The 14,140-nt window shown below is 34.3% G+C and overlaps 1 protein-coding gene across 1 annotated transcript in view; it reads right to left on the minus strand.

The window, feature by feature from the left end:
• The window catches only part of LOC136833836 (muscle calcium channel subunit alpha-1-like), a 698,390-nt gene that overhangs the window by 218,375 nt on the left and 465,875 nt on the right, over positions 1-14,140 (minus strand). The window contains 1 exon segment of the mRNA XM_067096136.1: positions 6,564-6,691. Within this exon segment, the coding sequence (XP_066952237.1) occupies positions 6,564-6,691 (128 nt within the window).

Raw genomic sequence — 14,140 nt, forward strand, 5'->3', positions numbered from 1 at the left:
TTCATCATGAGATCCAAAACTTAAAGCTATCTCTCTCTCTCTCTCTCTCTCTCACACACACACAAATCTACAAGATGTGACAATCAACTCATCATCATGATATCCAAATCTTAAAAGACTTGAATGAAACAATTTTATATACCTTCAAAACTGCAATTCTTCTCTCTCTCTTTCTCTCTCACACAAATCTACAAGATGTGATAATCAACTCATTATCATCATGACATCTAAATCTTAAAAGATTTGAATGAAACAATTTTATATACCTTTAAAACTGCAATTTTTTTCCTCTCTCTCTCCATTTGGTATTCGAATCCACGAGAATGAAAGAGATTAGACAAACAAACCTATTTTACAAACCCATGTCAACAATAAGCTAGAGTAGTATATCTCTCATGGAATTCTCAGGTATCTTAAAGAACAAGAAATCAACCTTTAGCTCGACACAGAACCAAGAGTAATTTTTTTAAGAGGATATTCACGTACATATGTTAAACATTATTTCCTTTGCAACCACCAATGTTACCGAAGAGGTAGAGGTACTTCAATGGTGGTTTGACGTCGTCAATCTTAGAGAGAGAGAGAGAGAGAGAGAGAGAGAGAGAGAGAGAGAGAGAGTCGATCTTCTTATGTGAGCTGATAGATATTTCGATACAGAGATTAAACCTTTGAGGAAATCTTATCGATATCTTCCTACACGTACGACCTTACAGAGAGAGAGAGAGAGAGAGAGAGAGAGAGAGAGAGAGAGTCGACCTTTGTATGTGCGCTGATAGATATTTCGATACACAGGTTAAACCTTTCGGGATCGTCAATCTTATCGATATCTTCCTACACGTACGATCCTTACAGAGAGAGAGAGAGAGAGAGAGAGAGAGAGAGAGATGGATATTTCGATACAGAGATTAAACCTCTGTCGTCAATCTTATCGATATCATCCTACACTTACGACCAGACCTTACAGAGAGAGAGAGAGAGAGAGAGAGAGAGAGAGAGAGAGAGAGAGAGACTCCTCCCACTATCCAGTGACTCCGGAGTATGCATCACGCACGCACTCTCCGTTACCATGGTAACCATCAGCTGGTGAGGGAAGAAAGGAGAGTAGTAAAGACGGAGACTAGTAAAGAGAGAGAGAGAGAGAGAGAGAGAGAGAGAGAGAGAGAGAGTCGGCAAGGTGACATGAGAACAAGATGCAGTCTGCAACAGGAAAGCAAACCAAAGATGGTTGCTAAAATGCTACTCAATGTGGATGATACACAGTAAATTAAATAAATAAATAAATAAATAAATATATAAATAAATGTATAAATAAAAGAACAAAAGCAAGCAAGGTGGAACACGGTTAGACTCGTCCTAACAAAAATTCAGAGCTTGGTAAAACAAAAAAAAAAAAAGAAGAAAAAACAATCAATGAATTCTCCCCTTTATTTTCCAGCAGCCTTCCTCAACAGGGTAGTCTTCCTTTCCAAACAAGACAAGCACCGTGAAAGCATAAACGCGTCCTCTCTGACCCACTTATATATTTACACGATGTCTGGTCTAATTATTTAGGAGAATGATGTGATGTTACAGTATGGTACATATAAAGCTTTTCCGTAACGATGTACACTCGTCATTTAAAGTTACACATGAGAGAGACGGCCCGTCATAATTCCGAATATCTAGTTATACAGAAACAACCATTTTACCGGGTCCCAAAAATGATTTCAGGGCCAAGAATACTATTGTTGAGCGGTTGGGTCCTTGCAGTGTAAAGCACGGTTTACACGCTACGATAAATTGTAGCGATTTATTGTAATGAAAAGGTTGTTACAATTTGTCGTTACGTGTAAACAGGAGATCGCTACAATAAATCGCTACGATCTCCTGTTTACACGTAACGACAAATTGTAACAACCTTTTCATTACAATAAATTTACAATTTATCGTAACGTGTAAACCGTAAGAAAGAAAGAGTTTTAGGGTACAGAACTGTTATTTTCACAATTTATTGAGCGGTTGGATCCTTGCAGTGAAAGACAATATTAGTTTTAGGGTGTAGAACCATATCAATTTTTATTTTTACTAATTATTGTGCGGTTGAGTCATTACTCTGAACGACAAGAAAGAATTTTAAGGTACAGAACTACATTCATTTATTATTTTCACTAATACCATGAAATTATATTCCTTGTGAAAGTTTCGCTCAAGTCCTGATTATTTTCTGAACTGGAAATTTTTCTTTTCAAAATGGTTTAACATTATCGAACATTCCAGATTTTATATTTCCTGACTTTCTAATGGTTTTTCAGCATTTACTAAGTCTCGGCGTGACGTAAAATGTTTATTTTAACATAATTATATGTAAACGAAAAGCCTGGTTATTAGCTTATCTTCAAAAATCTTTATCAAGATATTTTTCACCTTCGGCACCAATCTGAAAGATGTGACATTCCGCTCTTCGTCATGAAATCCAAATTTTAAAACATTTGAATGAAACAATTTGCTTGAATTAAACAACTTAATATACCTTCTGCGAGCAATCATAACTTTCTGGCTAAAAGGATACTAGAAAATTATTATTATTCAGTAGATGAACCCTACTCATATGGAACAAGCCAACCACAGAGGCCACTGACTTGAAATTCAAGCTCCCAAAGAATACGGTGTTCATTAGGAAGAAGTAAGAGGAAGTAAAGTGAAATACAGAAAGAAGAGATCCCACTTTTCAAAAAAGAAAAAATATTAATTAAAAACTAGATAGATAAAAAAAGTATTAAAATGCAATAAGAATATTATTAGGGTTCTAATGCACTGCATCTTCGCTTGAACTTCTGAAGTTCCAATTGCACGACATCCTCAGTAGGGAGGCTGTTCCACAGTCCAACAGTGTGAGGAATAAAGGTCCTCTGGATCTGAGAAGTTCGTCAGCGAGGCACATTTACTGCATATTGGTGCTTTGCTGTTTAGCGAATCTGGTTGCTCTCGGCAGGAAAGGGGATCAGGTATCATCTGTGAATGTGAAAGATCTCTTAAAATATCCATGGTAGCAATGAAAGTTCTAAGCGACAATCTGACGTGGCTTAAAGAATGTCGAAGACAAAAACTGTGTCAATAACGAGAGGCGCATAATTCACTGATTATATTCTTTTTGCATTTCTAGTAACTGACTTCCTTCATTCTTTATGTATCTCTCATTACCTTCTGTTACGTCTTTCGAATGAACACCATAATATTCTTTAGAAGCTTGAATTTCAAGTCAGTAACCCCTGTGGTGGGTGTGTTCCACATGAATAGGGTTCATCTACTGAATAATAACAATAATAATTGAATTACAAGTCAATGGCCCTGTGGTGGGCTTGCTTCATATGAATAGGGTTCACCTTCTGAATAATAATAATAATAATAATAATAATAATAATAATAATAATAATAATAATAAAATTGATGTCGCAATGCCATGAGACGCCAGAGTAGACAAGGAAGAGAGAACAAAAATTGATAAGTATCAAGACCTGGAAATCGAAATAAGAAGGATATGGAATATGCCAGTGGAAATTGTACCCATAATCATAGGAACACTAGGCACGATCCCAAGATCCCTGAAAAGGCATCTGGAAAAACTAGATGCCGAAGTAGCTCCAGGACTCGTGCAGAAAAGTGTGCTACTAGAAACAGCGCACACAGTGAGAAAAGTGATGGTCTCCTAAGGAGGCAGGATGCAACCCCGAACCCCCTACACTATAAAAACCACCCAGTCGAATAGGATGACTGTGATAGACCAAAAAAAAAAAAAAAATAATAATAATGCGAGTCATCGCGAATGCCTTTGTTCAATTATTATCAAAACAACTACAATATAATCAGACGCTTCAATCAGCGTGCCATTCTCACCCATCCCCGAAAAGAATAAAAAGGACTGTGGAAGGAACACAAAGACAACCAACATTCCAGCCACCATCAGGAACCGACTCGTATCATTCCAACTCCGGGTCGAGGCCGGAGCGCTTGTTAGCATTCAAGGGCGATTCTTTCCGTGGAGAAAGTTTTGTTTGTCGCCGTCACTTTAACCACAAATGGTTTGCGAACGATGTTGCGTTCCTCCCCCAACCTCTCCTCTTTTTTTTTATCTTTTCTCTCTCTTTTTTTAAGAGGAATTTCTCCTCAGGTGAGGATGAGACCAACACTTTTTTTTTATTCGATACGCCAGAGTCTACACGTCGGCGTGTTTGTGCGATCGAGCGGGCATACTCACCAGAACAAACACTCGTAATAATATATATGTATATATATACATCCATATATATGTATATATATCTATATATATTTATATATACATATCCAAATTTATATATGTATATATATATTAAAAATATAAATATATATAATAAATATATTATATATATATATATATATATATATATATATATATATATATATGTATATATACATATGTATATATATGTATGTGTGTGTGTGTTTCCAATAATTTACATAAGACACTTCTATACTCAAAACATTAAACCACAAATACCCCTCAATACATAAATAACTTTACTTTGGAAATAAGTCGACTGCCTTTCTTGTACACCTTGATCATGATGAATATAAGCTCATCATACACAGTTTATTCAGCAACAATAATGCATAATGAAACAACACACCAGCAAAGGATATCCATACTGGGATCCAATTCTTGAAAAGTTTGTCAAGACAAATAAAATTTTCTAAATGGAAATGAATATGTCACCCAACATATTTAAATCTGAAAGACAAAAAATATGCTCTGTCACAACTTAACATATAATAACACTGATAATGATAATAAAACGTAAAAAAAATATTTGAAAAATATGCTTTATCCTAAAATATTAAATAACTTACCTGTAGTAATATCTACCATACAGACCAGTGGTTCTTAACCAGGGGTTCGCACCCATAGGGGGTACGAAGCCGGTTCCTCAGGGGTGCGATGATGCCTATGAATAATTAAAGCAAAATGTATTTTTATATACGCATGATATTTTTCCTGCAAAAAAATAAAATAATAATAATAATATAATAATAATAATAATAATAATAATAATAATAATAATAATAATAATAATAATACACTTCATATCAACATTGTATTTTAGTTTTTTTTTTTTTCAGCAATTCAGGGGGTGCGAGAACTGACTGCTGATTTGAAAGGGGTGCATACACTGAAAAATGTTAAGAACCACTGATATATACAATACAACATACTACATGATAACAAGGACTTAAAATAAATCATTATTATTTACTTATTAATATTACCCCTCTTGTTTTGAGCACATTATTTTCATATATAATTAACATATATATATATATATATATATATATATATATATATATATATATATATATATTATATATATATATATATATATATATATATATATATATATATATATATATATATATATATATATATATATATATATATATATATATATATATAAATACCTCACCATATCGCCTGAAGATGCATAACATTGCATCCCTGCGGAAACCAAGACATTAGCAACAAGAATGGAAGGATTAAAACAAGATTGCAAGAATTGAGGGATTGATGCTTCAATACAAGAATTTGGCGATTAATGCTACAGTATTAGAAGTGAGAGGTTAATGTTACAATACAAGAATTAACTGACTGATGCTGGAATACGAGAACTGAGTGATTAATGCTAAAATACAAGGATTAAGTGATTACTGTTACAACACCAGATTAAGTGAATAATGTAAGATGATTAATACTGGAATACAAGAATGAAGAGATTAATAGAAGTGATTAATGGCAGAGTACAATAATGGAGTAATTAACACAAGATGACAAGAATCAAGTGATTAATGCTAGAATATAAGAATGAAGTGATTAATAGTGATTAATGCTAGAATACACGAATGAAGTGATTAATAGTGATTAATGTTAGAATACGAGAATGAAGTGATTAATCCTGGAATCCAAAAATCAAGTGATCAATACAATACGCCAAGAATCGAGTGATTACCCCTACAATACAAGAAGGAGGAGATTAACACAAGATGACAAGAATGAAGTGACTACACAATAGGGCTAGAATCGAGTGATTTATACACGATGAAGTGATTATCACGAGATGACAAGAATCGAGTGATTAATGCTAGAATATAAGAATGAAGTGATTAATAGTGATTAATGTTAGAATACACGAACGAAGTGATTAACACAAGATGACAGAAATCGAGTGATTAATACAATATGACAAGAATCGGGCGATTATTCCTACAATACACGAATGAAGTGATGAATACAAGATGACAGAAATCGAGTGATTAATACAAGATAATTAACGCTAGGACACAAGAATGAAGTGATTATCACAAGATTACAAGAATCCAGTGATTAATGCTAGAATACAAGAAAGAAGTGATTAATGCTGATTAATGCTGGAATACAAGAATAAAGTGATGAACACAAGCTGACAGAAATCGAGTGATCAATGCTACGACACAAGAACCTCCTCTCCTTGCTGCTGCACCCGCCGCCCCGGGGTGGCAGGTGAAAGATAAAAGGATACTTCCATTCTACGACGTCGATGCAGACTTTCCTGAGGGGATTCTTGAGACCGAGGCAGAACAGAGCTCTGGCGGGTCGGTTTTCGGGGGGTTTGCCAACTGGCCTACGGGGCGGAGGCCTCTTCCGACCCTGTGGTGTCCACGTACGTCGCCCGCAGGAGGAGGAGGAGCAGAGGAGGGAGGGAGGGAGGAAGGACGTCGTGGGGGAGGGGCAGGGGAAAGGGAGGGAGGGAGGGAGAGGGAAGGGTGGAATAAAAGGACGTGACATAAAAAAAAACAGTAAAAGTGGAAGGGCACAGAGGAGCAAAGGAGGAAGGAAGGACGTCGAAGGGAGGGGGGGAGAGTGAGGGGAGGAGGGAGGAAGGGAGAGAGAAAGGGAGGAAATGGAGGGGGAGGGTGGAAAAGGGTTGCAAAGGGCAGAATAAAAGGAATAAAAGGATGTGGCGCAAAGGAGAAAAGGGTGGAGAAGAGAGAATCATTTGAGGAAAGGATGATGTGTATGGGAATAAAAGAGAGAGAGAATAAATGAGGAAAATAGGCATAGGATAAATAACCAAATACGAAGAATTAGTCGACAGGAACCGATTAACAGAAGAACGGAGTGGAAATTAAACAATATAAGACAAGTAAATAGGCCAAAGAAAATGGGGGAACAGGAAGTGGGGATGATAAAATTGGACAAGGAGAGAGGAATAGGTAGAATTGGCATCACAGGATAAACGGTCAAATAAGGGCACGGGGTCAAGGAACGGAATGGAATAACAACAAAATAAGAAAAAAAAGGGAAAACAGAAAAAACCATTAGTAAACATCCACATAAAATGAACAGTTTCCTAAATTAAGTGACACCTCGAAAATTAGCCTTGTAAAAGAATCTCAGCGCGTTCTTAAGAAACCTAACCGGAAGACCTTTTGAATGAAGCCTTGCATGTAAGATAATAATAATAATAATAATAATAATAATAATAATAATAATAATAATAATAATAATAATAATAATAATAATAATAATAATGTCGGGTAGAAGTGTGAAGCATTTCTAACGATAAACAAAGGGGTGGTGTTAAGAGAAAGTTGCTTTCTTTTTTCTCGTAAAAAGGTTTTGACAAGACGTGAATTTCGGTTCTAATATTGCTCAGCTCTTCAAAAACTACAAAATCATTTTTGTTAGTCAAGAAAATGAATGTCCAAAGCTTTTATATCCTCAGTAGAGTTAAAAAAAAAACAATACTGTTACAAAAATTGCATATAATCATCTACCGTAGTGTACCAATACTATTAATAATTGCATATCAACATGGTATATATGCATATGCATATACGTATACATATACATACATATTGAAAAAATGTAGGCAAGTATATTTGTGCAAAAATACAATACAGGACGAGGCAATTCCACTGTTCTAAATCTACACACAGAATAGGCAAAGTCCACTACGAGAGAAGCTAAGAGCACAAATATGGTAAAAAATGTAGAAAATGTTCTACCGTGTCATACAGAAAACGAACACAGGACCACCTTCTTTTGTGAAGAGTGCAAAAAGTGAACACAAAAATAAATCCATAATAAAAATCTGGAGGGGCTGAGTTACGTATATAGTCATTTTGTTGACTGTGGAAAAAATAGGGGGTTGGTCAAGTATAAAGATACATTGCGTACAAGATACAAAGAGAAATTGTGGATTATTATTATTATTTTTCTTCTTCTGACTGGGTGTGGTTTGTAGACAAGGAAATCGTTTACTTTTCCTTCGCTCTTCTTAGAATACTTGTGTGGAGTTGAGAGTCAATGAAGGTGATGACTGATATAATATATCGCATGCTAATAAAGAGTTACAAAAGAAAATATCAACTACGAGAGATTCCTAAAAAAAAAAATCAAAGTCTCAGACAGCAGACATCTTTGAATTCAAGTAAGGTCTTCAGAAAAAAACTGTATAAAATCGAAGATGAAAAATTGTAGTCTTAGAGTATAAAAACCTGACATTGTAAAAATATGACAATTAATGTAAAGAATAAAATCTCGAAAAATTAATTCATAAGCATAAAATGCAAAATCTAGATCTTTTGCGCTAGGTATTATTCCGTCCGCTGTTTGAGAACTTACAAGAGCATTTGCGAATCTACGTATGGAACAGCGCAAAATAAAATAATAAAAAATGGGAAAGAAAGAATGCGAAGAGATAGTGCATAGGAAGATATTTCAGCAAGGCTTTTGACTAATCATCTAAACACCAATTAAGATACTGCCATTATGACATCACAAGTAGAGCAAGTAGAGCCTCGGTAATTACCGTCTCTCATGGATACCTCGATTTAGAAAATTCTGGCAGAAATGTTTTGGAAACATGAAGAGTAAGACATGGAGGAATCAAGGTATAACTGGTATTATTATGATTACGTTTTCATTTACTGTTTTTCAGCTCTAAGATGATGACTTTTGAGGGCTGATAAGTGCATGAATGATAAAAAAAATGGTTAACACTTGTGAGAACTCTGTTAAACCACAAAATCGAAACGCTAAAATATGTTGAAAAAGAAAAACCACCAGAATTTGAGGCGCGAAGTCTTGATATCTCGACATAAGAAGAAGAAAAAGAGGTTTCCATCGAACAGGTAATCCTCAAGGCTCTTTGAGTAAAAATAAATGTCTAAAATAAAAGAGAGGAAAGATGCGACAGAGTACTGCGGCGTGTCTTACCATAACACCTGACCTCTGCAACATTAACAATACTCCCAGTTGAAGTGCAACATTATTTTCAATGCTGTCTCTCTCTACCTCTGTGTTCCTCATTACAAAGACAGACTTAAGGAGCTAACTTGATGACCTATTAGCTATTATCCATGGGCAAAGCTTTAATGACTTTCATGTCTAATACATGTATAATTCAATTCATATACATTGTTCAGTATATGTAGCTAAATTTAGATATGTAAATAAACTTAACTATTTTATTATTATTTTTTAAGTTACCAGCTGGGGTCTACCTATTCATTAAATCTAAATCTATAAGCTAGAACATCTACACCTGCCTAATTTATATCGAACACAGTAGGACTTTAAATACTCTGGGATTTCTCCAAGTAATGTTTAATGTCATTCTATGAATTACCAACAATCAAAGGTCTGACTGATAAGTATCACGTTAATTCTTCTGAAGCATTTTACATTTAATGTGCAAAGGAAGATGTGTAAAAACAAGAATGACCTACTGACCCATGTTTACACAATTCATCATATCAATCAACAATCGGTGTTTACATAATTCATCAAATCAATCAACAATTAACATGTTTAACAATTCATCAAATCAATCAACAATCAGTGTTTACACAATTCATCAAATCAATCAACAATCAATGTTTACAATTCATCAAATCAATCAACAATCATAGTGTTTCCATATTTACACAATTCATCAAATCAGTCAACAATCAGAGTGTTTCCATGTTCACACAATTCATCAAATCAATCAACAATCAGTGTTTTTCCATGTTTACACTGTTCATCAAAACAATCAACAATCAGTGTTTCCATGTTTACACATTCATCAAATCAATCAACAATCAGCGTGTTTCCATGTTTACACAATTCATCAAATCAATCAACAATCAGCGTGTTTCCATGTTTACATAATTCATCAAATCAATCAACAATCAGTGTTTTTCCATGTTTACACAGTTCATCAAATCAATCAACAATCAGAGTACTTCCATGTTTACACAATTCATCTAATCAATCAACAATCAGAGTGTTTCCATGTTTACACAATTCATCAAATCAATCAACAATCAGAGAGTTTCCATGTTTACGCAGTTCATCAAATCAATCAACAATCAGTGTTTCCATGTTTACACAGTTCATCAAATCAATCAACAATCAGAGTTTTCCAGGTTTACACAATTCATCAAATCAATCAACAATCAGCGTGTTTCCATGTTTACACAATTCATCAAATCAATCGACAATCAGTGTTTCCATGTGTACACAATTCATCAAATCAATCAACAATCAGGGTGTTTCCATGTTTACACATTTCATCAAATCAGTAACAAACTTCTGATGAAATTAAGTTCGTCTCAAGGTATTAAGTCACCTTAAAAAGATTGAGTTGGAGATACCCCTTCGAGCAGTCGTCATAAGGAATAATGCTGACTACAAGGACGTCACCACATAGAAACTGTGACCGACATATGTTGCATGTTGCGTTTCCTACATAGGTTAAGACAGGCCTAGTTTATCTTTTAATTCATGGAGTCATTACTATCTAGATTTATCTTTATTTTATTTTATTTTAATTTTAATTAATTTTCAACTACAACATTATATAATTTTATATATATTATAAATACATATATATACATATATATATATATATATATATATATATATATATATATATATATATATATATATATATATATATATATATATATATATATATATGTGTGTAGATATATTTCTCCATATGCGAATATATCAACATGTCAAATGTAACCTTACTATAAAAAATTATTCTTCGGTTTTTTATAATAATTTTTGTGAACGTTAAGTGTATTAATATTTCTCATCTTCAGTATGCACACAGAAACATTCTACTGATGTGATCATTATTAGGTGGGTGAATAAAAAAAATATTTGTAAAAGAAAATACTAACAACTACATGTACATCCGTGTATAAAAAAAAATATGAACACACACACAAACACAATAAACACATGTATACATACATGCACACACACACACACACACACACATATATATATATATATATATATATATATATATATATATATATATATATATATATATATATATATATATATACATTCAAAACCCTCAAGAAAGGTCATTAACTCCTTTCACTAGCGAGTGAAATTTTTCACAACATGCCAACTGTCTGGTCCAGGGACAAACGAGGCTGTGGCAGTCTTCCTGCCACAGCCTCTTTCCCACTGTCCTTTCAGAGCAGGGTTCTTTTGCTGAAGACCAAGACCACTAGAAGCCTTCAATGGTCCAACACTCACACACCCACACACACAATCACCACTCCCAAACAAACCACCACAGTGAAAGCTATAACGAAGACAGAGCGCAGGTTATCCTGACTAATGGCTAAAGGAGAGTAATGGGTTAGGATAGAATGAATTATATATATACCAGGAAGCAATGCTGTCCTAGGGACGAACCCTCGGCAGTAGCCACTGAAAACGCCCCAGGGTGGTGCTGTCCACTGAGGAAATACACTGAGTAAACCTTGCGCCTACGTACTAAAACACTGACGAAGTTATGGAGCAAAAAAGAGAGAGTCATATTCATACTGTCTATATCTTTCAAGATATGCTCAGTTATATTAACTTTTATAGGTACTGTACATTTGACCATGTGTTGTGTATATATACAAGTATGTATGTATGTATATATATATTATATGTATATATAAGTATAAATATAATTATATATATGTATAACGTATGTGTATATAAATATAAATATATCTACATTCATATATATATATATATATATATATATATATATATATATATATATATATATAGTCAGCAAACAAATGAATTAAGATGTTGATCAGTTAATATCAGAAATCTCCTAATCATTCACCCACTACAACTAAGAATAAGTCAATTTTGTCTATCCTCTGCAAAGATAAACTTTAGAAATGTCAAAAAATGTACAAAAACATACTTCATCTTTAACCATGGACAATTCATTTATTATTCAATTTTTCAATGACCTTGGCGCTACAAGAAATTCTATTCACTGTTATTCTTTATGCACAAAATCACTTTTTAATAGATTTATAAAAAAACTTTTTAGTAGCTTTATAAAACTTTTCATTAATGAAGAGAAGCTTGTATTATTATTTTTATATAAGTATGTCTAAACCAAATTCCTTATTCTTGATTATGGTCGATAATTTGGGTACCATCGTCTCCCAGGCTAATAAATTTCCTTCTCCATCGTCTGTCTGTCGTAAGTGAATCACTCACCTTCGTAATTTTCAAGGAATGGACGAACTTTACGCTAAGAATTTTTCGGTGCGGAAATTTTCTTAAGAAATTTGTTACTTCTAAATTTCCTAAATAATTGAAATTTACTGAAAAGAGTAAAAACTTCAGTTCATTGTTCTCAAAATCATTTTGGCCTCGCTGCTTTTCTGGTGTAACTAGTTTTCTTTCCTCTACTGCTACTGTGCAGTAATGGAATTTCCTCTACTGCTACTGTGAAGCAGAGGAATTTCTTCTACTGTGAAGCAGAGGAATTTCCTCTACTGTGCAGTCGAGGAATTTCCTCTACTGTGAAGCAGAGGAATTTGCTCTACTGCTACTGTGAAACAGAGGAATTTCCTCTACTGCAACAGTGAAGCAGAGGAATTTCCTTACTGCTACTGTGAAGCTGAGGAATTTCCTCTACTGTGAAGTAGAGGAATTTCCTCTACTGTGTAGTACAGGAATTTCCTCTACTGTGTAGTACAGGAGTTTCCTCTGCTGCTACTGTGAAACAGGAATTTCCTCTACTGTGCAGCAGAGGACTTTTCTCTACTGCTACTGTGAAGCTGAGGAATTTCCTCTACTGCTGCAGTAGAGGAATTTCCTGTACTGCTACTGTGAAGCTGGGAATTTCCTTCACTGTGAAGTAGAGGAATTTCCTCTATTGCTACTGTGCAGCAAAGGAATTTACTCAACTGCTACTGTGAAGCAGAGGAATTTCCTCTACTGCTACTGTGAAGCAGAGTAATTTCCTCTACTGTTATTGTGCAGTAACGGAATTTCCTCTACTGCTGCTGTGAAGCAGAGGAATTTCCTCTAATGGTGCTGCGTAGCAGAGGATTTCCTCTTCTGCTACTGTGCCTAAATGAATTTCAGTTATGTAGAATTTACTTTAACTATGCAAGATAGAGAACCACTAATTTTGTTAATGTATAAGTAATCTTTCCTTCAAAAGCCATTGCCAGTGTAAAAAAGACCCCACATCCTGTAAAACGATCTGATTTACAAAAATGACCAACGTAAAATATTGAAGATTTACATATCCTCGCACCTTCATTTTCTAAAAGACAGCAATCCCCAATAATTGTGAAATGAATGCCTCTGACGTACCTAATTACAAACTCACAAAAAATTGACTTTCAAACTTATTTACTTATATTTCTATTTTTTTCTAACAATTTGTACCTTTGAAAGCTTACACAAAAACACAATGACCCCTTAAATTAATTCCACCTGACGTTTCTGAAGAGGTCCTGTGGTCCCTAAAATGCCCCTGTGCCCAGCTGGTAACCTTTGTAAAAGCTCTCCGCGCCCCCCACCCCTTTCAGTTCATTCACTAAAACCCTATGAATACAAGACCATGAATTACAGAACAGTTCCCTAAGATAAACACCCTATCAGTACCAAGATTATGTAAACAACAGGAATGACCCTAAGATAAAACTACTGTACTCTATAAATCTAAAGAAGAAGAAGAAGAAGAAGAAGAAGAAGAAGAAGAAGAAGAAGAAGAAGAAGAAGAATTCAAAAATAATTCCCCTAAAATCAAACTAATCTGTAAATCTA

This window comes from Macrobrachium rosenbergii, chromosome 52 (genome assembly GCF_040412425.1).
Source record: "Macrobrachium rosenbergii isolate ZJJX-2024 chromosome 52, ASM4041242v1, whole genome shotgun sequence".
NCBI lineage: Eukaryota > Metazoa > Arthropoda > Malacostraca > Decapoda > Palaemonidae > Macrobrachium > Macrobrachium rosenbergii.